Source organism: Protobothrops mucrosquamatus, unplaced genomic scaffold (genome assembly GCF_001527695.2).
Source record: "Protobothrops mucrosquamatus isolate PMUCROS unplaced genomic scaffold, P.Mucros_1.0 scaffold107, whole genome shotgun sequence".
NCBI lineage: Eukaryota > Metazoa > Chordata > Lepidosauria > Squamata > Viperidae > Protobothrops > Protobothrops mucrosquamatus.
Window position 1 is genome coordinate 47,799 of NW_015386479.1, and position 27,563 is coordinate 75,361.

Sequence of the window (27,563 nt, forward strand, 5' to 3'; positions counted from 1 at the left end):
GGGGGGGGGCTGATTTCCCACACATTCATTTAACATCCTGGCATCTTTTTGAAACACACGCGGCACAATGCATTTTCATGGTTCTAAATAGGGTGTTCTCCATCTGAAAACATCCCACATTGGTACAAAAACTTGAGAGGCACTCATACCAAATGCAGCAACCATGACTTGACTGAAACTGCCTCAGCTATAAATGCATGTTCTTGTAAGTTTCTTATTTGGGGAAGCTGAGTTGAGAGTCATGGCATGATCAAGATGGATTGCTTTTGCTGCTCCATCTTTCTGATGCAGATAACAATCTGGAACTGCCCTATACATGTTGTGTGACAGGAGATTGCTAGGTGCTGCTGGGAATCTGCAGTCATAGCTTCTTATAACAATATCAGCAGAAGCAAGAGCAGTGATGGCGAACCTCTTATAGACCGAGTGCCCAAACTGCAACCCAAAAGCCACTTATGTATCGTCAGGTGCCAGGTGGGCATGCCCCATTGGATGGGCGTGGCCCATTGGGTGGGCGTGGCCCATTGGGTTGGCATGGATGCGGTGGTAATGACAATTCAATCAATCAATTACATAAATACATTGGAAAATCCCATTCAAGGAAAATTCCACTTAGGGTTAGGTCACCGTGAACTCAGTGAGCAAAATGGACATCGCCAACAAATTCGGAGTGCTTGGGTATTGTTAGGAGGGCACTGACTTTTCTAGTCTACGTTATCTATGTTTCCTGGTAAAATACATGGGAAAATCCCATTGGAGGAAAATTCCAATTAGGGTTAGGGTTAGGTCAGCATGAACACAGAGAGCAAAATGGATACTGCCAACAAACTCAGAGTGCTTGGATATTAGGAGGGTGCTGCTTTTTCTAGTCTGCACTATCTATGTTTCCTGGTAAAATACATGGAAAAATCCCATTGGAGGAAAATTCCACTTAGGGTTAGGGTTAGTTCACCATGGACTCGGAGAGCAAAATGGACACTGCCAACAAACTCGGAGTGCTTGGGTATGGTTAGGGTGGTGCTGACTTTTCTAGTCTACCCTATCTATGTTTCCTGATAAAATACATGGGAAAATCCCATTGGAGGAAAATTCCACTTAGGGTTAGGGTTAGGTCAGCATGAACACAGAGAGCAAAATTGATATCACCAACATCTGAGCTTTAAAACAAACAGGCCAGTGAGATGCATCTGGCTTGCTGAGGCCAACCTGAAAATAAATGGATATGGAAAGAAAATCGAAAGCCATTTTGGCTTGAACAGCACTATTTTCAGCCTGAGAATGACTGCTTTAAATGTGAATGGAAGTAGCTACCAGAGTTTGAATGTACTACGTGGGATGGTAAAGCACGAATGACAGAGAATGTTAGAGATGCAATAAACAGGAAGGAAAAGTGATGGGACAGAGATAGTTAGCAATTATTTTCTCATGGTAAATGTATTTTAATTGTGTTGTATGGTGATCAATGTTACATGATTAATTTTCTCCCTGATCTCCTCTTTCTTAATGGTATCCAATCTGCAACACAGTTTCTCCCCACCCCTGTGGAACATATATTTGTGTGAGATGGGCTACAAAAGGAAGAAGAAAATCCATTTCAGTTTCTATTTCCGTTTCACTAGTGGTCCATTAGCATCAAATACAATTTGATGCTTTACATTTTGCTAAATAACACAAAAGAAGGATTAGATAATGAATGGAATCTGTGTGCTTTGAGTGCTGGAATCAGGATTGATTTTATGTTTTATATCCTGGAAATGACCAAACTGTCACTGTCATCTGTCAGGAAATTGTGATTGCTATTTCCTAATTCCAATACATATATTTATCATTTTGCTATTATATTCAGTGGTGATTTTGTGCTAGTAGAAGCAACTTATATTTATGCAAAAGAGGATATTCAATTTTAACCAATGTCTGACTTGCCACTATATACCCTTGAATTCATGGGGGCAGAGTGTCCTTTAGTAAGAATATAAGATGACACAACAATCATTTGTTTCTGTTTCTCTAATATATTTTCTATGTTACACTTGCAGCTTCTGGCTGTAAAACCAACCATTCATAACAAGTTTTTGAAAACAACAGATAAGCTGCTTAATGTTTATGTAGCCAAGTGCTTTGTTTATTGTGCAATCTCGGGCTATAGTCCGCGATCCTTTAATTTACTGTCTCAGCTCATGTCCACTTTTTTAACTTTATACAGGAAATCTTCCAATAATCCATTGTTATATGTTTTTACATATTTTTTCTAGTGGTGAAAAGTTCCATGAAAATTGCTAAGAAGCTGTGCTTCCTTATAATAAAAGAGAAAAGGACACTTAAACCATCTTTATTTTTATTTATTTTTTTGCTTAGTTTGGAAATATGAGAACATTTACTAAGATAGGAGTGACTTCCCTACAACAGATCTAGAAAGAACAAGCTAGACAAATAGAAATATTATTTTCTAAATGTTTTGCTTTTACCACCGACATTTCTCTTTGCGCTTTTCAGCTGGGTATTGTCAACAGTGATTTTTGGTTCTTGGTATTTGGATAACAATGAGAAACCTCTGTAGTTTCTGCAATCTCATTTGCTTCCCATTGAGATCCTCAATGAATGAAGTTGCCAGGAATCTCCTCTGTGAAGCAAAGGTCTTCCATGATATCTTGAAACTTCTGTAACATTTTTAGGTCAGGTGCTTTTTAGGACTCAGCAGGAATGCCATCCCGCCCTATTGTGTTATTTGAGTTCATTTGTTAGATTGCTTTCTTGATGTCACAAGTAGAGGGAGTCAGGTCTAGGGCAACCAAGATTGGCTGCTGAGAACTTCCAGTTTGGTGTCATGACGAGACAGGCGAAAGAAATCAGGGCTCTGGTTTCCTAGTCCGATTTTGCTCTGTCTGGAGACCCCAAAGGGTCAGAAGGTTGCCCTGGAGAGGCGACAAACAGGAAGGGAAGTCTTGGGAGCTTGGAGCTGATGGCAGTTGGCCCCAATGAACTGAGGAACCTCTTCAAACGGATGGGAGAAAGGCTGCCAGTAAATATACAGGTAGCCCAAGTCATAGACAACTGGGAAAGAAGCAAAGAACTGTGGCATGCTGCGGCATGCCGCCGAACACCTGATTGTCAACAATGTGCTGAGATCTGGGTGAGACTGTTTTTTATTTCTCCTCCCTGTGGACTTAGAAATATAAATCCCCAGATTGGATAATTTCCAAAGCGAAGACCCCAGGAAGACTGGGGAAGAAGGGGACCTGGGATGCATTCAGGTTGTTGCAAGTCTGAACATTGTGTTAGTGATGCACAGGTTGTGCTCGGCACACTTGCTCAGAAGCAGTAGTAGGCCATTACTGTTGAGTTTTTTCACCCCGTGTCTGTCTTTTTTCTTGATTTTAAATTTGGTCAATTATTTTAGTAGGTCTTCTTAGAATTGATCTGCATTACTATTCTTAAAGCTTCTGTCTGAATTATTTTCATCGTATCAAAATTCAAAATGAAAATACAGAGTACAAGGCTGATGACAGTTAAGCGGATGACAGTACTCCAAAATTGTTTTCCTTCTCTGAATTATTGTCTTCCAAAGTATGAAAAACATTTGTATTAATCTTGTGAATGCAATCTTGAGTTGTTTGCTTTTTATTTATTTGTTGCTTACTATTACATCTATATCTTTTTTAAATAAGTGTTGATGTCCTGTCATTATTATAGACGTATGTCAGGATTAGCTGCATTCATACATTTATTAGGAATACATAGTGCTTATATATCTAAGTGTCCCTAAACTTGTGTAAAAACCTAAGACTAATAAACAACTAAAGAACATACTTGTAAATTATGTTGCCAAACATAAAAAATGAATTTAGTGATACATAAAGGATGTATAACCTTTTTTTGGTTTGAGAACTGCATTTAACCTTCAAGAGATATATCAGAGGCCAAGGCAATTTTTTAATAAATTAAATTAAATTGATAAAAACTCAAATATTATTCCATGTATATGTAATCATTTCTTTCTCCTTTCATTTTTTTTATAATTACAATTGAATAGCAACTTTTAGAGGGGCTCTGGATCTCTTCTTTCTTTCCCATAGTAACCTTAGGGCTTTGAAGTCATAGCTGTGCCCTCTTGGTTTATAGCAGTGGTAGGCAATCCAATGCTATTGAAGCAAATTGCTGCTGCTTCCAGGGTATTGAGGCTTAATGCAATTTCTTCATGTAATGCTACGGTACTTTTGAAGATCAGTAGCTTCATCTGGTCTACAATGTGACTGCAAAGGTTCTGGTGGGATCTATCCGTTCAGATTATGTAACATCAATTCTCACCAGCTACCAGTCTATTTTTTGACTCAGTGCTGGCTTTAAATTTTAAAGCCCTAAAAATATGGAATCGTATCTTACTTATTTTACCTCTCTACTGCCTTGCTTTATGACTCCGCCCCGGAGTTTTATTTCATTGTTAAACACATCTTTGTATTTCTTTGCCTTTTGAGGTTGCACAGCTTCAATTATTTCAGTTTCTCAAACTCAGCAACTTTAAAATGTACCGGTAGTCCTCAACTTACAACAGTTCGTTTAGTGACTGTTCAAAGTTACAATAGCACTGAAAAAAGTGACTTATGACCATTTCCCACACTTATGACTGTTATGGTATCTCCATGGTCATGTGGTCATAATTCAGATGCTTGGCAACTGACTCATATTTATAATGACTGCAGTGTCCCAGGTCATGTGATCACCTTTTGCAACTTTCTGACAAGCAAAGTCAATGGGTTAACTAGATACATTTTACAACCATGTTACTAACTCAATAACTGCAGTAATTCACTTAACAAATGTGGCAAGAAAGGTCGTAAAATGGGGCAAAATTTACTTAACAAATGTCTCACTTAGCAAAAAAAATTTGGGGCTCAATTATGGTCGTAAATTGAGGACTACTTGTATGGTTTTCACCTCCCAGAATTCCCTAGCCAGCATGCTCTCTGGGGAATTCTAGGAATCGAAGTTCACACAACTTAAAGTTGCTGAGGTTAAAAACACAATCTTGGTTATTGCACCCAAGATTCAAAAAGACCTTGTAAAGAAATGCTACCCTTGTGCTCAATAGGTTTAGGCACCTGGTTTAATCTATATATTTTATTTTTGAAGGCAGTTTTTGTAATAAGAAAGTCCCATTACTTATCCAGGTATATATTCAAAGACATTCCTTGATTTGGGGACAGTTCATAACCCAGAAACAATAGGATGGCTGGTAGACTTGAAGAGATGGAGTCCCTGTTGAAGCCCACTCGGTGCCCAAAGGCCCTCATTAAAGCAGTTTGGAGAAAACAAACTAATGGCCAGTTTGGAACAGCATTCAAAGGAGAAAACTCTGGATTTGTCTCAGGGAAAGGGCGTAAATTTTGTTCAATGGGAGTGAGAAGGCCCTTTTTCACTGTATACGGTGTTGCACTCTATGTTCTCCCCAGTGGGATGAAGCAGTTCAGAGGGTTGCCAGCTGCTGCTCCAGTCCAATAATTTTGGCCCCCTACCAAAACTTTGGGCGAAAATTCTTCCTCTTCTACGGTAGCAGGGGAGGCTAAGATAAAGATGAAGGCAGCCCAGCTGATCCTACCGAGCCCTTCCTGGGCTGAAGGGCAGGAGTGTGGCCCGCTCTCCTTCCCCCACATTCAGCTTGCCCGCCGTTTCCTTTGGTTTATTCCCAGCCCGGACGGACGGATGGACGGCTGCCCCGATGCGCTGCAAGCAGTGGCCGCGGACGACCATGCAGTGGCCGCGGCACCATGCAGTGGCCGCGGCAAGCAGTGGCCGCGGACCAGGAGGGACGGCGGCTGGGCGCCCGAGACTTGGGATAAAGGGGTCCGGGTAGAGAGGTAGAGAGGAGGAAGCCGAAGCGCAGCTCGGGAGGATGCCGAGCGATTCCGGAAGGCGAACTGAGGGAGCGGGGAGCGGCGGCCGTCGTGCTCCGAGATTTCCGCCAGGAGGGCAGCCCCCGCCTCCTCCCTGACGCGGGCTGCGAGGGATGCCCTCACCATGGAGCGCGGCGGACTCGCGCTGCCCGTCTCTGCCTGGCGGCGGGGAAGGACGCGGCCCCCTCGCCGCAGGGAAGCAGCACGGCGGGGACCGGCGGGGCTCGCCCGAGAGCTGCTGCCTGCGCCCTGAGTCGGGCAGCGCGTAGCCTCCGCCGACGGAGAGGAGGGCATGGCGAGTCTCAATCGCCGCCGCCGCCTCCCAAGGCCGACGGCCGATGTTCCCGCTCTGGGCTGAGCTGCCGGCTCCGCTCCGGTCCGCTGGGCTCGGCGTTCCGCAGAGCTCGAGAGCTGCGAGGGAGGCTTGGTGTGGCCCCGCCGGCTCGTTCGGTCGGGGCGAGGGCGGCGAGGCGGCAGCGCGGCAGCGCGGCAGAGGGATGGGCTGCGCGCCCAGCATCCACGTCTCGCAGAGCGGCGTGATCTACTGCCGCGACTCGGACGAGTCCAATTCGCCGCATCGGACCGCCGCCGTCTCGCAGGGAACGGCCGCCACCTTGCACGGGCTCTTCATCAAGACTGACGCGGCCGACTCAATCCCTTCGGTGCTCGCCTACCAGAGTCGCCAGCCGCCGCCGCCGCCGCCGCCGAACTGTCCGGCCTACCCGCGCAGGGAGGTGGGCAGGAGCGGAGGCCACCCCAGCTGTGGCGTCGAGGCGGAGACCCAGACCAGCCGGAGTAGCGTCAAGGTAAGGGCTGCACCTGCTGGGCGCTATCCAGATCTCTTCCAGCGGCTGGAAGACGGAGCTGCCTTCCTCAATCTGGTTCCCTCCAGATGTGTAGGACCAAGCTGTCATTATCCTTCCCTGATATGCAGGGGTATAAGTCTGGGGCTGACACGAGGATAATGGAAGCTGTAGTCCAACACATTAGGAGAGCATCTGGAGGGGAAAGTCAGAAGGGCATGAGATTGGGTTGAAGAGGAAGAACCTCATGATCAGTGGTTCTCAACCTTTTTAATGCCGCGACCCCCAACCGGTCGTAAGTCGAGGACTAAACCGGTCGTAAGTCGAGGACTAAACCGGTCGTAAGTTGGGGACTAAACCGGTCGTAAGTCGAGGACTTTCCCTGCCCGGGAGCGCCACGCATGCGTGGTTCCGCCCCCTGCGCCGGCCGAGGCGTAGCTGGCAAGCGGCAGAGACGGAGCAGGCCGACCACCAGCTGGCTCAGCCCAAGGGAGGTAAGGCACCCGCCGGAAAAGGGGAAAAAAATGGCGGACAGCCTTGCTTGGCGACCCCCGTGAAATGGTCGATCGACCCCAAATGGGGTCGCGACCCATAGGTTGAGAACCGCTGCTCATGATGAAGAAAAGGAAGAGTTTTTCTGCCCTGCCACCGCCACCACCAGAGTTCACCCTTTCAGGTAACAGAGACATTCTGAGGAAGTTACAGTAACAGAGATTTCTAACTAAGACCTGGCCCTATAGTCAAAATAGTAATTATCTCAGTGGGACTATCAATATTCCCCAGAAGAACTTTACTTGGGCAAACCTTTTCTCCACATTTCCTCTCCAGTACTCCTTAACTCCCAGTTAGGAGTCAGTCATTTGAAATAACCAGCCAAGCTAGAGAGTCACTCCTGAATTCTTCAGCCAAGTTCATCTCACACCCCCTTTCATAATTTAGTCCAGTTTCCTCCCGTCTAAGATTCTCTCATTGGGTTCAGTTGCAGCTTTTGTTTTTGACATAGTCTCAAGTCCCCACACATCTGGCTTCAGCTGGGGAAAGGCTGATTTAAAAGCTGTTTGAATCCTAAAAAGGAACAAATGAAGTGCTTTGAGCCACTTGACCCAAAACTGTCTTTGGGCTGTTTAGTGAAGTCTTTTTATCTGTCTCCCAGGAGATGAGGAATGAAAACCACATTGAGACAAGGGGACTAAAGTAAATGCAGTGTGTTTAGTCTCCCACATGATATTGCTTTGGCTGTCAGGGCAGAACCTCCCGTGCGCTACAGAAGGTGATAAGGGAGGAAACATGAGGTTGGCCATCAGAAAGGCTGCAGCAGAGGCACATGGGGTGCAGTGGTTGCCATGGCATCCCAATGCCTTCTTCTCCAGGTTTTTCCTGTCTGGTCAGGTACAAGCACATTGGCCAATGTCCTCTCCTGTACGTTGGCTGGTGGGAATCACATTGAAATTCAGGGTTAAGGTTCTGTACATTTTGGGAACTTCATTGTCTTTATCTTTATCAATCCATGTGCTTTATCTACCAGAATGTATCCCAAATGCATTTTTATTTAAACATACATATACTACCGTGGAACATAAGTTAAAACAGAACCACCTTATGAAAGCAATAAATAAATAAAATATCCCTTGAGAGAGGGAGGTCAATTATTGGTCCATTTATTTTCTTAACAACAACAGAAAATATATAAATTCATTTAAGCTGGTGCAGGGATGAAGGATAATATTTGTCTAATTCCTGCAGGCAGCACATTCAGTGTTCCTGGAAAACTGTCAGAGGTGAGTAGTCAGTGCTCAAAGAATACTTAAAGAGTGGGAATCTAGGGGATTTGACAGGATTGCTACAGTGATCACAGAAGAGTTTGGGAACCTTGTGCTCTTAACCATGTTGGCTGGCCCCAACTGGAGTTGGATTCAAAACATTTGGACTTGTTGCCTTTTTCTTGGTTAGAATATAGAACTTGACATAGGGCCCTGCTTCTTCATGTAATTTTACCTGAAGTAATTATTGATTCTAAAGCAGACATCTCAAACACAAGGCCCGGGGGGCTGGATGCGGCCCGCGAAGTGGTTTCATGTGGCCCACAAAGCCAACCTGGAAACAGTGAGGGAACGGCCCCCACTGCCTTGGCCCTGGCCCAGGCCGGCCGGCCGGGAGCCAATGTACATTTTTGTGGTAGCCATCTATGCTGAAACACATTCAGTCTCCCTCTGACTTTGCCCTGGTATCCATCATGAACAACCTGGCTAAGGAGAGCAAGCACAGCAGCAGCAGCCTTGAGGAGGAGGTAAGTGCAGCTGTACACCCCCTGGGGAAGTGGGGCTGGGCTTGGTGCCATGGGTGCTCGAGGGCCAGGCTGGGCATTTGACCTCTGCTGCCCAGGGCTCCGGGCAGCCCGCACCACCATCCAGGCCCCCCCCACATGGCCTGAGAGGAACAGTGAGGCTCCTACAATGGACCATGCCTTGGCACTTGCCCTGGTCCCACCCCCTTCTGCCAGAGACCCTCAGATCTGTCCCACTCCTGCCCAGGCCCACACAGGTACCATTGATGCGAACAATGTAGAGCTGGCCATGCCCACCCAGTAGGCCACACCCACTCTCTCCACACCCACCCAGTAGGCCACACCCACCTTGGTCACACCCACCCGGCCCCCCAAGGGCAACTGCAATGCTGATGCGGCCCTCAATGAAATTGAGTTTGACACCCCTGCTCTATACCCATCTTTCTTCTATTCTGATGTTTAAATGAGAATAACTTGTTCATTTCTTGGAACTCTTTGGTGGAATTTTAAGAAATAAGGGCAGGAGTCCATCATTTATATGCTTCTTTGGAATTTCTAGCCATTGCATTTTCATAAAAAAAAAATACAAAAATATTTTTGGGGATATTTTGTAATACATATTGGAGTAGAACTGAAAGAAAGGAAAGAAGAGGCTAACAAAACAGCAATAGCAATAGCACTTATATACAGCTTCATAATGCTTTAGAGCCCTCTCTAAGCGGTTTACAGAGTCAGCATACTGCCCTCAACAATCTGGTCCCAGTGAGAATCGAATTGCGGGTAGTCAGCAGAATTAGCCTGCAATACTGCATTCTAACCACTGCGCCACCACGTCTCTTAGAAAGCCAGCATGGTGAATTAGCATTCACTAGATGGTTCTTAAATGATAGATGGAGGACTGAAATAAATTACAGGTAGCCTTTGCTTTACAACCACAATTAGGACCAGAGTTTCTGTTCCTAAGCAAGGTGGTTGTTATGTGAGTTGTATCCTATTTTACAACCTTTTTTGCTTTGATTGTTAAGCAAATCACTGCAGTCATTAAGCAAATCCAGCTTCCCTCAGGGATTTTGCTTGTCAGAAGCTGATCGGGAATGATGATCACATGAATGGGACACTGCAATTGTCATAAATACATGCCGGTTGCCAAGCATCTGAATTTTGAGTAAGTGACCGTAGGGATGTTGCAACAGTTGTAAGTGCAAGGACCGGTTGTAAGTCATTTTTTTCAGCGCCGTTGTAACTTCGAACAGTCACTCAACAAATGGTTGTAAGTCAAAGACCATCTATACCTGACCCATGGACATACATATGGACCAAATAAAAAATGAATATAGGGATGTAAATTTGGAGGTGCTCAGAACTTCTTTTCTACAGTATTTTGTACCTTTTCTGAACAGACTTACTATAGTGTTTATTCTTATACATTAATCCCAATGTGCAGGAATTGAGATTATAAGCAACAAATATAATTTCTATGAGGTAAGCCCATGATTGCTTAGTAAAAGGCAAGCTAAGGCTGGCAAAGGGTTAAAGACTCAGGCTAAGGGCAGCTCCTGATTGGGAGAGCAACTGGTGAGCTCATAGATTACACGTGATCTCCAGATCTTTTGCAGCCCTAAACTCCACTGGTCATGAAGCACTAACATTTGGCAATAAATTGTCAAATAATGGCAGCATGGATAAATAGCTCATCTGATAAGTTTTGGATAAGCAGAAACATTCCATTCCCTTCTTCCTAGAAAAGAATATGCACAAATAATTCTGCTCCTGACTGTTTAGTGACCACATAAAATAATGACCTGCACTTAGTTACGCTGGGGAGAGGGGGAGAAATAGTGGGATTCTCAGATATCAAAAAGTTGCCTATTTGTAATTTCTTTGTTCTGATTCCCTATAGAATTCTCTCCCAGGCAAGGGAAGGTTGGTCCCATCTGTTTATTTTTTACAAGATAGATATATACAATATATATATTCTTTTAGCTCACAGTTCTTGTTATTAATATACATGCTATATAATAGTAGTAAAGTTGCATTTATGTTCTGGATTTGACTTATTTCAACTGATTTACTCTTAGGTTTGCTTAAACATTGATTTGTGGTTTTATGGATGTATTGTTGATTTGTATGATTTATTTGGTTACATAATCTCTTTTCCTTTTGTGTGGTAAATTATATCAATTCTTTCAGAAGAAAGAATGATCCATAATATGTATGAATGAATAAATAAACACCTTGGCAAGGATGGAGTTTTAATAGATGGCTAAGAAATATAGTCGGTATGTAAACACATAAATGGAAACATCTAAATCTAGTTAAAATGTTGCAACTTGATGCACAGAACTGTATCTACTTATTTTCCCACTGTGCAAGTAAGCGGACAAAAGCATATCACCCATCATTGGTAAGAACCTCTCGTATTCTACTACAAATAAATATGAGAGCATATATATTCCATAATAGTTCAACTAAGCATAAAACCATTGATTAGATGGATGCAAATTCAAATGCTTTGCAAAATAGAAATGTCAGGTTGCAATTTGCTATATTCTCTTGACATAATTTGTTAAGTTTCCCCCCTCAACTACTACATTCTGCAAAAGTTGAAAGAGAGTATTGCATCTTTTAAAAGAAGAGTGACAACAATGCAAACACCTCCCTTTCATATTTTATGTTTTTCTCGCCTCTCTCTATATTTAAAGATGGGTCACTTTGTAAAGAACCAGTAATCTCATGGTTTATATTTGCAAGTTCAGGGCCATCTGTCTTCTGTGAGGTTTCTTCAAGTCAATCCATAATTACGTTGAGATATGGTACTATCTGGATACAGACCTGTCAACATAGAGTTATGCCAGCAGCCTTAAGCAACACAGGAACTTGATAGTGATTTATTATTACTGTTTAATTATAGTTTAATATAAATTCATCTTTTATAGACAGAACACATTAGTGTTAGGCTAAATGGGTGCATAACTCTGAAAAATTGATGGGATTCTACTAGCCAGCTCCACTGAGTTACTGGATAAACTTTTTATAAACTATTCTGTGGTCAAGTGTACTAAGAATAAGAGGGCAGCAGTAAACGGGTCAATGAAGCCAAATTTACTGTGTTATATATGTCCTTATTGTGTTCTCTTCCACAAATTTTGAAGAACCACCTGTGGGGAGGTCATACCACTGATTTCTAACAACAGTCTCAGAACTCTGGAGACCTCAAAAAAGAGGGAAGATTTGGGATACTGAAGATTACAAATCACTGCTTTGCTCATCCCATTTTGCTTTCAAGATAATGGAGAAGACTTTCTGAGAAATTTCCATAAATAAGGCTTCTAGTAGAATTTTAGAGCTGTCAGTTATTTTCATTGTGAATATATTCAGCTATTAGTTATATAACTTAAATTAGGAATGTACTTTTCTTAAGGAGAAAGGGGAACAATTTTCCCCTTCTGTTCTTATATTAAAGTCATTTATATAACAACAATGTTGGGCAAAGAACAGTCTGAAAATTGGCCCTGTTTTATTGTAATCTAAGATGAGCTAAGAAGAACATCCATTTTATGCTAATGCATTCTCTTCTATAATAACATCACAACTAAAATGAGATAATTTGATCACAGGAAAAGAAATTTCTTGAAGGATTTCTAAGTTTGGCTAATACTTCTTACTTTGCAGAATAAAGGTTTCTTTTTAATATTGAAGAGAGCTTAAAATGATACTTTGCAAATGATAGCTGAAAGGAGAAGAAAAATACTGTACATTAAACATTCAGCAGTCTGAATATGCTTGCTCAGTGCATTATAACAATCCAAAATGAGCACATGGAGTATTTGAAATCCAGGTCCAAGATTTGCTATAAAATTAAACTTACAAATTGCACTCATGTTCTGAATGATGTGACAATTTTTTGAAACCACTTCCAGAGAGCAATCAAACATCATCTTCTTTGCAAATTTAGCCTGGATTACTTAATACTGGCTACCAGGCACTTTCTCTCCATAATTATAATTAAGAGTTTTTGGAAGAGCTAAGTTTTTCTGTGCAATAGTAATGTTCCTGGTGTGTACAATCCTTTCGCTACAGGCAAGTTTCTGAGGACAAAGTTATTGTACTTTGGACAATATCACTACAGTATTCTCCAAAAGAGGGATGGAATTATTGAGATTCTGTAGCCTTGAACTATTTAATAGTTTCACTGACAACTAGAAATTCACCTGTGTGTCCCTGACTAAGAGTTTTGCTGCTGCTGCTACTGTAGTCAGCTAATTGTAACCAATAATGTATCATGACTTTAGCTTTCTTTTTACCATGTTTATTTCACTGTACCATTCACAAAAGGGTCAATACTCTTTCTATTGTGAATCAACTTTTGCTTCCATAGTGCATCACAGGGAAAACTATAGCCTCAACCAATGACCAGAATTAAGCCCAACATTTCCATGGCTAAGCAAGACAGTTAAGTGACTTGCCCCCCATTTTATGATCTTTTTTGCCACAGTTGTTAAGTGAATCACTGCAGTTGTTAAGTGAACTATGCAGTCATTAACCAAATTCTGCTTCCCCCATTGACTTTGCTTGTTGGAAGCCAGCTGGGAAGGTTACAAATGGTGATCTCATAATCTTGGGACAATGCAATTACCATAAATATGTGCAAGTTGCTAAGAGCCCAAATTTTGATCATATGACCATGGGAAAGCTGCAACAGTTATAAATGTGAAAACTGGTCAGAAGTTTGAGACCCGAGTGCTACGCAACAGAGTGAGCTCCTATCCTCACCCCAACTCCCGCCAACCTAGCACATGCAAATGTGAGTAGATAAATAGGAACCACTTCAGTGGGAAGGTAACAGCGCTCCGTGGTGTCATGTTGGCTACATGACCGTGGAAGTGTCTTCTGACACTGGCTCAATGGCCTTGAAATGGAGATTAGCACCACCCCCTAAAGTCAGCAATGACTAATCAAGCAAAATTCCACAGGGACCACTTTATTTCATTAGCATATAGCTAGAATAATAGAATAGAATAATAACTTTATTGTCACTTTGAATGTACACTAATCGGCATACATTAAAATGAAATGTCATTGCATACAGCTCTCAAAGGATCACCACCTCCTATATACACTACATAAATATGACAAAAATAAATAAATAAATACAGAATTGTGCATATACCCACATATATTATATGACACAGAGAAACAACAGTATAGTTCGAGTTATGTATTCATGTGCATGGCGAGAAAAACAATTTTTGCGAGTTTACCAGATGGATGACATAGGAACAAAGCTGTTACAAAATCGGGTAGTCCTGTTAGAAATACTTCGAAACCTCCTCCCAGAGGGGAGCAACAGAAACAGACCGTGAAGTGGGTGTGTGGGGTCTCTAACAATGCTTTGAGCTCTAAGCACATAGCGCTTACAAGCAGCATCCTGAATACCAGGAAGTGAGTTTCCTATGATCTTTTCAGCTGTCCTTACCATTCTCTGTACGGACTTTCTATCTGAGGCACTGCTGCCACCAAACCAGATGCAGTTTGTTAAAATGCTTTCAGTCGTGCCTCTGTAAAAAGTGGCCAGGACAGAAGGCGAAAAATGTGCTCTCCTCATCCGACGCAGGAAATGCAGACGCCGGTTTGCATGCTTCACTAAGGATGAAGTGTGGAGAGACCAATTCAGATTGTTAGTTATCTGCACCCCCAGATACTTAATACTATTGACCACCTCTACAGCTGAAGTTTCTGATTGAAAATAAAGGGAAAAAATGCTTTCTGAAGAAATACTCAACAGAGAAAAAAAAATTGGACTTGTATTACCTCAAATTCCCAGATGGAATGGATATTTTGCCAGAGCAGTAAGACAATTGTCTCAGCAGCTATCCAGCCATATCTGAATCTGGAAAATATAGCAATAGGGCTGAGCTCAGCAGCTTAAAAGAATCTCCCATAGAAAACTATAAAGGACAGACTCTGTGCAGACATAAGGGGGGTTAATCTGTCCCTACAATAGAGGACCTCTGCTGTACGATGGTCCAAAGAAGATGTATAAAAAACTGAGAAGGGACATAAAACAAATCCCAGAAACAATAAAACTTAAAGAGCAACTCAAATAGATAAAAATCAAACATTCTATTCAGTCAACAACAGATTAGTTGGAATTGAATTTCTCTTTCCTACTCCTTACCCCCACTGTAATTTTCTTGACCTTTTCCTGCTCATTTATTACAAAAGATAAGAAGTATTGGATAGATTTAGTATAGTACTTGAGTAGGAGACCATCAGGAAATTTCTTGTACTAGATTGTGAAATAATTTTTAAAAATCTTCCCTCCCCAGCAGGAAAGTGCTTCTATAATATTGCCAGGAAAATCATCCAGTTGACTCCCTATGCTCACCAGGAGCCGAACTCTATTCAAGGATACAGTTATGTTTACCTTTAGTGAAATAATCAGATTTAGGGGATAAAATTAAAAGGATTAAATCAGCAAAATCAGATGAAATAATCACTAAGTTCAGCAGTAAGTTTATTATTCCCAAGTTTGGATTTGCATGCATTTTGAGGAGGGGGGACAACAGCGCTGTGTATTAGAACAGCCTAGAGGGAGCAGAAAAGAAAACAAGGCTAATGGACAAGAGAGGAAACTGGAAGACATGATTACACAAAGAAGGGGAGTAGAGGCTCTACCCGCGCTAAACCTCCAAGAAAGGACATCCCCTGCTATTACTTACACTGATGCGGATTGTGTGGGAAGGACAACTTCTAGTAAGAACTCGGTGCCTGGAGTACATTCTAGTATAACCGGCCCAGTGACGAGATCGAAGAGTCGTGCACACGCCCTAATTAAACCTATAAAGGGACTTTCCCATTGACCAGCATTCTAAGCCCTGAAGATGTCGACAGATGCCGACGAAAGCTAGGCACTTTTATTGATTTCTATGTGTTTTAAAGGTTTTTAATATTCTTAAGAACTTTTATCTCTAAATTATTATTATTAAATTATTTATTGTATTCCCTGGTGCTCACGTCTGTTGACTGACTTTGAACATGGATATACCCGGGGATCACATTTTTAAAGTAATTTCAGATATATAAATCAGATATATAAATCAGTAATTATGAATCTTTTTTTTCATAAGAGATGATAGCATGTGTTCATAATGGCCTACTGTTTTACCCAAGGAAATACACAAATTGTGTTAAAAATGTTTTTAGTTCTTATGGCAAAAAATACAAATTCAGTCATATTAGTAATTTATTTCTCCATAATAAGTCTAGGGATTACTATAATAATACATTTATAGTCAGTTTTAAATCCTATCATTATGTAGTCCTATCATTATGTTGTTTTTTCTGTCAAAAAAAGCATATTAGTTCCATTAAAACTGTCTTACAGAAAGAGACTGCTATTTCAGGGTTTGTCTTCAGTTGCTGAAAATTTTGTGCCAGTGTTCTTTGCCTGTTTCTAAGGATGCTTTGGAAATGTGGACAGAGGTTTCAGCATAAAGAAATGGGGTAACATACAGTGTTCTTTCAATAATAGCAAGAAAAATAAAATGAAATGTTCATTAAATGCTGGGACATATGTGTTGCTCCTGCTCTGCTGTATTCTCTTCCCTGCCCCCCTCCCAATTAGAATGGATTAATAATCAAGCAATCAGCCAAAAGCTCTTTATATAAAACCACATTGTAATGAAACTATTATGTGAACTGGTTTCATTTTAGTAATGTGAAAATTACAATGTGTGGCTAGGAACATTGGAAACTATCATATACTAATTCAAACTAGTTGCCTGTCTAGACCAATAGCACATACTAAAGCCATGCAGAGCCTTGGAAAAACCACGAATTCAATGTGCAGGAATGAGTATGACCGTATAAAGCACCTCTTTTTGAATAATTAAAGCACTTATTCCACTGGAAGTTGTAGATCTGCAGATGTATCTTGGGTTGAATTCCTTGCTTTTCTTCTCTCTCAGAAGAGAAACCCCACAGGAGAGAATAATGTTAGTGCCAAAAATAGAATACAGAGCTCAAGGATAAATATTCTGCAGGCATGCAGTACGTGGTCCCAGAATCTGTCAGCTGGAATGATACCTCAGTACCCCAGAGGTTAACTGAGCTTTTAACTCCTGCTGACGTCATTCAAAGTCATTTTGTTCCTATCAGGGTATCCCTGACAGCCTTTAGGGAGAATAAAAAGAGCTTCCTTAGGCAGCAAATATAGAAGTGTCTTTAACACCACCATTGCCCTCAGCTTTGGAGAATGGCCTTGTGTTGTCAGTGATGAAGTAAAGCTGCTCTTTACCAACATACCCCTTTGGTTATTAAATCTGGTATGTCATTCATGCATTATACAGCATCCACTGTCACATCTAGTTTGGCTCTTAGAAGTTTGCACAATGGCATGGCAATGAAGGAGAAATATTGGTGAATCTCATTACTAGTTCTGTCACGAATAATATAGGCTATGTACTTCTGACAAGTCATGCAGCACTATTCAATGCCACAATTACATTAGAGCACGATGTCTAGTTTCCCTGGCACTGTACAAAAGTGGAGTAGTTCTAGTGTCCAGAAAATTGTAGTCTTGAAGAAAAAAAACATAGAGCTTCCAAGAAATCAGTAAGAACAATTATTTTGGAAATGATTCTGCCAGTCATAAGAAGCTATTCGTGTAATATTTTGAAGTCTCTGCACAGAAAAGACATCAAAACTCTTAAATCAGTTATGAAAATGAAACAGTTTGTTATTCACTGTGTGTCATTAGCTTCTAAACGCTTTCACAATTCTTTGTTCTAAATTCTTTAGCAGGAATGGATGAATCAGTAGCAAGGGATGTCATGATACTATTTGGCTACATCTTAGGAACAGATAATTGGATAGCTTAGTAGAAAATTTAGAATTGCCTTACTCTGATGTCAGATTTCTATTCCACCATCATCAGTAATGATGGGCAGCATCTTTCTAGGATGTCAGGGAGGAGTTTTTCCTCCTGGAAAATGGAAGGAATTTGAGATTTTGTGCTCACGTAACATGTACCTTGCTATGGTTGCTTGCAGGGGTGGCCAGAATGAGGTAGATGACAAAACAACTATCATGGCCGTACAATACAAGTTCTGTCCTTCTTATACAGATGTGGTGGCATTGCAAACATGTGCAAGGGATGATGCTTTCATCACAACATGATGCTTGTTTCACCATTCTGAGATGTGTGAAAGACACAAAAAAGATCAAAGTAAAAATCCCCAAAACAAATCAATGCTTATTTAAAGGTTAACTAGATTAGGGCTACCAGATTTGGGTGGTGGAAATCAAAGGAACCACTAAAATGACAGGAAAGAGTTAGGAACCTCTATTTCTTTGCCATTTAGTGGTTGTCCAGATTTTTACCACCCCAGAGCTGGTAATTCTAAATGAAATAATAGAGAGCTAGGTTGGTGCAGTGATTAAGGCCAGAAACCTGGTTACATGGAGTTCTAGTCCCTTCTTAGGCACAAAGCCAATTGGGTGACCTTGGGCCAGATGCTTTCTGTTACTCCTAGGAAGGAGACAACAGCAAACCACATCCAAAAACTTTGCCAAGAAAATTGTAGTTACCAGATGTCAACACTGACTTGAAGCCATAAAAGAGCCCCCACCCTGAGACATAAGTTGGAATTAGATATTAAAATGTGGGCTTTTTTTTTTTAAAAAAAAAAAGAGGGAGTACTTAATTGGCATGCTTATATGTTCAAATTTTATTTTTTGTTTATAGGAATCAAATTCTATAAGAGACAGAGAGTATCTCAAGAAGGAGAACTTCTGAGATACCTTATGCAGCACACATTATCATGAAAAAAAGTCTGTTTAGTTATAGCCTTTTCCATGTTGTTATGCTTGGATACCACTCCCATCAGCTCACCCCAATCTGCAATAATAAAAATTATATGGTTGCATTTAAAATATCTACCTTTAAACGCATGCACCATGTTGAGAATAGCTATTTGGAGTACTTGTTATAAAGCTTTGCTTTTAAAAAAATCTCAAATAAGTCAGCCAAGTCTGTCTTTAAAGGAAAAACTGGCACAGGAATTTTACAGTAATACTAATTTAACTTGCTGAGCAAAAATTATCATGGTACAATGACAGCATTGTAGCACTCTATTGTGCAGTGCAGACACAGTTTTCATAAGCTACAGTTAATGTAAATGCTTAGCTACATATTACTGACAGTGTTAATGAAATGTACATACATTTTGCATTATGCTTATGGTATAACTCAATATGAGAGTTTTAATTGGGCTAATTGAGCAGCCTATTAATGTTAGAATAAACAGTTTAGTTTATGTTGAATACCACCAAAGAATGAGGCAGATCATCAGGAAAACATAAGATTCATGTTGAGCATTATTTCTTGATGTGTTTTTCTGGGAAACTGTTTTTGGAAGTGTTCCCAACAATGGAATACTTACTCCAATAAAAGTGGAATGATTTCACCATATAAAAAACAGTCATAAAAGCATTTTTCAAATTCTCTTCACTAAAATTATTTTATTTTTCTGGCAACCAAAATAGCTCAGGTGAACTAGATTCATATTGAAGGAGTGGATCAGGTGAATCCATGTCCTTGCAACAGTGACTCATGCCCTTATCATAGAGTGGTGCTTAATGTGGTGTGCTTTACTTGGGGCTGTCATGAAGACCACTTGGAAACTAAAATTGGTCCACCCAGTTCCTGGCCAGTGACAGCTGCTACAGTCACATCACAACACTTTTGTAGATGTTTCTAGTAAGTTCAACAGAATAACAAAGTTGGGAGGGACCTTGGAGGTCTTCTGGTTGCCAGTGGTCTTCCGAGTGCGCTTTAAGGTGTTAGTTACCACCTTTAAAACGCTCCATGGCATCGGACCTGGTTACCTCCGAGACCGCCTTCTGCCACAGATTTCCTCCCATAGACCGGTACGCTCCCACAGAGTGGGTCTCCTCAGGGTGCCGTCGGCCAAACAATGTCGGCTGGCGACCCCCAGGGGGAGGNGACGATTCCGGATCTCCTTACTTTCCGCCGTGCCCTCAAGACATGGCTTTTCCAGCAAGCGGGCCTGACCTAGGGAGGATTTTATTTAGGGATGATTTTAAGAATAATTTTAAATAGAAACACAGCTTCTAATATTTGGTTTTTAATCTGGTTTTATAGGGGTTTATATTTTTTATGTTTTGCACTTGTACTGTTTTAAAATGCTGTGCACCGCCCTGAGTCCTGCGGGAGAAGGGCGGTATATAAATTAAATTATTATTATTATTATTATTATTATTATTATTATTCTAGTTCAACCCCCTGCTCAAGCAAGAAACCCTATACCATTTCAGACAAATGGTTGTCCAATCTTTTCTTAAGAACCTCCAGAATTGGAGCACCCACAACTTCTGGAGGCAGGTTGTTCCACAGATTAATTGTTCTAATTGTCAAGAAATTTCTCCTTAGCTCTAGGTTGATTCTCTCCTTGATTAGTTTCCATCCATTGCTTCTTGTTCTGCCTTCAGATGCTTTGAAGAATAGGTTGGGCCCTTCTTCTTTGTGACAGCCCCTTACATATTGGAACACTGCTGTCATGTCACTGCTAGTCTTTCTTTTCATTAAAGATTTCATTAAAGTTTCTGATTGCAATTAAAAGTTCTGGTTATCCTATAAATCCCTATATAAATGACTCCTAGCAACTGTTTCTTCAGGCAGTTCTTCATTACTTGGCAATAAAGAACCTATCTGGTATGATGTCTGTGGCAGGGCAAGCTCATCTAAAGCTCATATAACTGTTCTTGAATGCAAGCATGTCCGTGCCTAGTAACCTCACTTCATAGGCAGTGATAACAAAAATGTTGTCTGTCTAAATACACAAATGTACAAATAATTGAAAGAAGCTTTTGAAGCAGCTGTATGAACTTTCCAAAGGATGTGACTCCTTTAATCATCTAAAGCAGGCATGTCAAACTGCCAGCCCGCGGGCCAGATGCATCATGCCAAAACCGCGCCCACCCCATTGCCAGCAATGGGGAAAAAGTTCTGATACGTTGCGCGACATCATGTGATGTCATGAGTTTGACATGCCTAATCTAGAAGCAAAATGATGTACTATAGTGGTGCTTCATGTCTTTGGAATAAAAATCTCTTTGAACACTGAAAACTAGTCTTCTATATAGAGAAAGGGCCTGTTAGGCTACACTTGAAGTGTTGTACCTGACATTTAAATTGTGTGAATGGAACAATAAGCATTCTGACAGAATACGATTATGAAATCACAAGCCCCAATCATTTCCATAGTCTTTTTCTACCAGAAGAATACTTAATTTGATTTGTTACAAGAGCAAAATGTTATTTTGACTGAGTTGTTCTAAGAATAACAGGAAGAGTTTCTGTTTCAGAATTCTCAATGAATAAGCCATTGATAAATTTTTCTAGGCTGATAGCTGTGCTCCCTAGCAGGAAAGTCCAGAATTCTGAAGTCTATACAAATAGGGAAGAATAATTCAGTAGACCTGAATGTCATTTTTCTGGCTTAACACAAAAAAAGCCTATATGACAGTGCTCTGTTTGAAACCAGGACTATAGAGAAAATAATTATTTTTGATGCATTAGTTTAATCATTGCAGTGAAATGCCATTAATATTATAGACTCACAATGGGACAAAACAAAGTCTTACATATTGTTGTTTTTTTTTAAAGCAGGCTTCAACTACTGAGACAGAAATTGGACCTATGAGATTGACACAAGATCCTATTCAGGTAGGACTTCTCTTATTTGGCAATAAAAAATCTATCTGTCTTACTTTACCAATAAATATTAAGTGCTACATTTCCCAAAAAAATGTTTTGTAGGGAACTTCTTTACTTTGAATCAAACAGAATCCTTTAAAGATACTTGAGAGGTATCTCCTGGAAGTTGAAGGAAGTCTACTGATAGATAGTCTAGATGTAGCATAATTATATTCACTGAACTGAAAGGAGGAGGTATTGGCATATTATCTTCTGGACCAATGATGACATTAATAGAAGTGAAATGGACATAGTTAAGAATAGAAACTTTACAGATACATTCATAAGCCCACACACATCCCTTCAACAATATAAAGCTTATGTATTTAAAAGCAAAAATAGCATTCAAATATATACACATGTTTAAAACAGTTTTTTATTTCTTGCTTTTGAAAAGTGAATGTGTCCCTGGGGGCTCTGAGGATATTTAAATATATATATTAATATATATATATATATATTAATACTAAACATTACAGGGTAAACTATACAGCGAAAGAAATTAGTTTAATTGTATTTTTATTTTATTTTATTATTTTATTTTTGTCATAGACCAAAACTATTGTTTTAAATGCATAGTAATTTTAAACTATCTTCTGTATTTTATAGGTATTGTTAATCTTTGCAAAAGAAGACAAACAGAGTGATGGATTCTGGTGGGCTTGTAATAAAGCTGGGTATAGGTGTAACATTGCTCGGACACCAGAATCAGCATTTGAATGCTTTCTTGATAAACATCATGAAATAATTGTCATAGATTATCGAAACCCCAGACACTTTGATGCAGAAGCCATCTGTAGGTAATTACTTATTCTTGTATTTCATATGATCCCGGCAGTGTAGGAAAATACTATTATGCAATTTCTATATTCACTTCCTAACTTCAGTGGCAAAACTGTTTCTGGACAATTGAGCAGGATTGTCATATGATGAGATGTTCTTTCATATGAAATCAGTGTGTAAAATCTCTGGAATATAAAAAGTTAGATTTTAAGGAGAAGGATTTATCAATTCTCTGCATGGGGCATTTGTGAGAAAGAGGTTTTTAAAAAATCAAGGTGATAGCTGTAATTACACAATTAAAATGCTGCACCCTTTTTACATGTGTTACATGTGCAACATATATGAAGAAGCAGCAGGGCTTTGATCATGGAGTCATGGCAATTTTCCACTCTGTGAAGGTCCTAGGAAGATGTTTTTATATGCCAGAATCCTATGGAACTATGGCATTTCTTCCTTGTTCTTTTTCCAATGACAGGCATACAGTGGAATAAAAGACATGCCTGAGAGATGGCTCTCTATAAAACAAAAATAAGATCAGGAATCCTGCTGAGAAAGTAAAGATTATGATGACTAAACTGGGTTGCTCTGACCATTTTTAGTGATGGTTGGGTCAGATGTATCTATTGCAGATAGTTACACAGCAATGCAGTCAATGATCTGATCCTCCAAAATCCATCCATTAAGGCATTTATGAAATTTGATTCCTATATAAACAATAGAAGTACATTTTATTGATGATCTCTGAGCAGTTGGGTGAAACATATGCAAATACAACAAAAATAAGATAGAAAATTAAACATGAGAGTAAAATCAAATAATTCACTTATGGAGAGAGAGAAAAATTGCACTAATCTGTTGGTAAAAGATAAAGGGATTCAGGTTTTTATCTCTGGACCCTGGATCTCCACACATGTTATTTATAGCAATGGCATCATTAGTAATCTGAATAGTTTCAAATATTTGGTAGTTATTCTGCTATGCTATGGCAAATCCAACAGTGTATTTTCATGACTGCTAAACACAATTTGTCTGTGAAATATGACAATGGGATAGGAGGAATGAGATCTATATTTCATTGTCTATGCCAGAAAAGTCTTTTAGAAGGGGCATGTTTAATATGGTTCATACATCTTTGTAAAAATTGCAAAATAATAAGACAGGGCCTACATCCTCTGTTGCATGAGAACCATAGTGGCAAAAAAGTTCAAAACAGTGGATCTTATAATATTTAATAGCTGAAGGTAATGTGTCAAATCTGGCTAGGAAAAATGCTTTGGAAGTCTGATTGGCAACAATCAGCTGGACTGGCATAGAGGAGCATAATTAAAGATTTTTCCAGATTCTAATTTAGAAACTAAGTTCTGAAGTATACACAAACATGTAATTTGTTGTTCCACTTCATATACTGCAAAAGAGACAATAGATGTTTTGCTTTAACACTGTATCTAAGCTCTATCTAAAACTTGTATTTTCAGGATTAAACACATGTGTAAAAAATCTTGAGCCTCAAGCTTTTCAGGGTACAGCAGAAGAATGATGAAAATGAGGCTGATATTGCTTTTCTTGGGAAAGGACACATGGTCCCATATTCAGGATCTTGTCACAAAAAAGTCACTGTTTTGTTATTATAAGCTGAGTGGGATAAATGAATAATCAGTCAGTATGAGCTATTGTAGAACCTTGTTCTTGCCAGATTTTTAGAAACCAAAACTACTATGATAGGCTTTGAACAACCCATATTCCTTCTCTGACTGCTGACCACCATCCATATGGTCCATATAATGTTTTAGTTCAATTACTTCTGAGACAATATCCTTCTAAAGTTCTAATAAGGGAGAGTTTCAGCCAATATCATTTATTTAGAATTCAAAATGTAAGTTTAATAAGGACTCTCTTCTTAATAGCCTGTATAACTGCAGACATGCTTTTAGTATATTGGTTCTATGTGATCGCATCCTTGTCAAGAATTTGTTTCAGTTTAGCAGAAAATTTATTGTTTCATCTTGCTTTTTTTTTTTTAGCAACCTAGGTCTAGCCTTTCATAAAATAGAACAATGAGACAGGTAAAATAACATCTGATTTGCTTGCTCTTTTTACACTGTGTAAAGAGAGAGAGAGAGAGAGAATGATATTCAAATAATTATGCATCCCATCTTAATATGTGGTTGGTAATTTTTTGTTAATAAAATTGTTTAATCAAATATGGCCTGAACTTTCTTCATTCCAGGTCAATTCGTGCTACAAAACCTGCTGAACATACTGTGATAATAGCTGTTACCTTACAAATGTAAGTATTTGGGGACGTATGCTTATTTATATACTTTTTAATGGTTATAGTTATATAGTGAATAAAGTATCTTTGCATCCAACTTCATGATACTGTGGACTAAGGTGTAGCGTTTTGTGATTGATTCAAGCTCCCATTTTCACAATACACAGTTTTAGTAGAACATTATAATAAAATGCTATATTGAAAGGAATAAGTAGCAGTTTGCCATGAATATCTTAGTAAATGTCAGAGGCTCAGCTGAGGCCTCACAGCTGCATACAACTCTGTAAAACCTGTGGTATCCACTGAAGACCACCAAATATTGCAATGGTTAATGAGATAGAAGGAGATGTAGCTCTCAAATATAATTACATTTGATTTTAATTAAATGTAAACGTAACAAAACCTAGCTTTGTTCTAGCCAAAGGTACTACTTTCTGGACTGCCATTCTCAATGTGCCATTGAAATTCAATTTTTTCTTAGCCTAGAAAATGATCAGCACCATCAGAAGATTCTTTTAACATATAAATCATTACATGACTGAAATTTCATTCAGAAATGAGTAGGATGTGCCATGATTGCTCCTGGAAGGAGACTTGCACATGTACTGAGATCAAAGCAAATGAAGCTCAAGCTCACTCTTGCAGCAAAGTTTCAGACAGTGGTTCTAAGAGATGAGTTCCAATCTTTTAGCAATAGCAATAGCACTTAGACTTATATACCGCTTCACAGTGCTTTACAGCCCTCTCTAAGCGATTCACAGAGTCAGCATATTGCCCCCAACAATCTGGGTCCTCATTTTACTGACCCTGGAAGGATGAAAGGCTAAGTCAACCTTGAGCCGGTGAGATTCAAACTGCCGAACTGCTGGCAGCCGGCAGTCAGCAGAGGTAGCCTGCAGTACCACATTCTAACCACTGCGCCACCAAGTTTTACTATCAAACACCATGCAAACTACAGCTTCGTTGAATTTTTCAGCAACACATAAAAAGACCAAATTCTATAAAATTCATAATAGTTGGGAAGCTGAAAGAACAATAGTAAATATATCTATCATGATTTATTATTTGTGAGTTCAACATGACTGTTTCTTTGGCAATAAGGAATGGTGTCTCTCCATGTCCCCATGTTTTTTCCTGAGGCCTCCAGAGCTTTTCAGAATGGTCTTTGCAAAATTTGGCAGCAAATGTAGGGGTTTTCATGTGACTTTAAAAAAAAAAAAAAAAAGAAACAAAGGCCTGACACACCTATTCTGATTTTTTTTTAAATATCAACAGAAAAAAACAAGCATTTCAATCTTGTTCTCTCTGATGATGTTACTACAGTTCTGTTATCCCTTCTGTAGTCCATAGAGACCTTAACCCTCCCCCCAAAAAATACAGCCACAAAAAGAGGATTTTTCAGTCCCTTGAACGATTGATTCTGTGCCATCAAGTTGGTGTCAACTCTTAGCAACCATATACATTGACTCTATTGACTGGTAATATATTTTGTATTTCTGTAGATCTGCAGGTCAGGAAGAAGCTTCTGTTCTCCCACTTCTCCATGCAGGATTTAATAGGGTATGTTAAATTTATTGTAGATTGCTTAGGCTATAAATTATTTATTTATCAACCTTCATGTCAACATGACACTCATGTTGCCATGCAAGCATTTGTTGCATGTGACAACTGTGGCTCCTTCAGCTCCTCCATATTTTAGTTCATAAATAAACAGCTAAGTTATAGGCGTATTATTGCTGGCTAGATATAAGGAGGTGAAAAGATACTGACAAATACATTTCTACAAGCCTGGGCATGATTTCCTGTAAAAGAGACCAAGAAAAGTGTGTTCAGTTTGAAAATAAGGTTCTGTAATGGGATCACATAAATCATCTATAACTGCCTCATACTCTATATTTGCTGGTGCAGCACTGATTGCTGATTGGAAAAGAAACCAAGGAATTGGTTGGCATTTTGCCTTCACAGTCACTATGTAAAGAGAAAACAAGGCTGGGTGGTGGGGTTAGGAGGGAGGATCATATATTTCCTAGCAGCTTGCTGGACTATGTAAAAGAGGCAGATTTCAGAATTGTTTTTTTTAAAAAAGAATATTTTTTAAAAATATGCCACATGGGAAATCATTGACTTAGGATCACAGCTTCTGTTACTAAACAAGACAGTTATTAAGTGACTCGTGCCCAGCTTTATTACCTTTTTGCCATGGTTATTAAATGAATCACTGCTGTTTTAAGTGAATCACATGGTCATTAAGCAAATCTGGCTTGACTTAGCTTGTTAGAACATTGCTGGGAGGGTTGTAAATGGCAATGACATGTCCCTGGGATGCTGCCACCATCATAAATATGTGCTAGTTGCCAAGCATCCAAATTTTGATCATGTGACCTTGGGGATGCTGCAACAGTTGTGAACGTGAGAGGACCAATCATAAGTCACTTTTTTATCGGTGGTGTAACTTGGAATAGTAGCTAAACTAATGATTGTAAGTTGAGGATTACCGCTAAATGATTTAAACCTCAGATTTCTTGCTCAATTTCATTCTTGAAGATGCAGTATTTTACTTAGTTCTCTCTTTTGGGAACATCTTGATAGGTGAGGTTTGTTCCATTAAGCCTACATTTTGTTGTTTTTTTCTGAAACAACAAAGCTTTAGTTAACCTTTACATAATTGATGTTACTTTTAAAAATCAGGCTCCGTTCTAACTTTTAGTTCCATCTTTTTAGCATGCCTCCTTGCTATATGTATCTTCCTGTT

The 27,563-nt window shown here is 39.7% G+C and overlaps 1 protein-coding gene across 1 annotated transcript in view; it reads left to right on the top strand.

The window, feature by feature from the left end:
• Positions 1–6,385: 6,385 nt before the first annotated feature.
• Positions 6,386–27,563, top strand: part of PDE8B (phosphodiesterase 8B) — a 48,122-nt gene continuing 26,944 nt past the window's right edge. The window contains exons 1-5 of the mRNA XM_015812690.1: positions 6,386–6,694; positions 21,667–21,726; positions 22,366–22,556; positions 24,767–24,826; positions 26,314–26,371. Coding sequence (XP_015668176.1) covers positions 6,386–6,694; positions 21,667–21,726; positions 22,366–22,556; positions 24,767–24,826; positions 26,314–26,371 — 678 coding nt within the window. The remainder of the gene's footprint in view (positions 6,695–21,666; positions 21,727–22,365; positions 22,557–24,766; positions 24,827–26,313; positions 26,372–27,563) is intronic.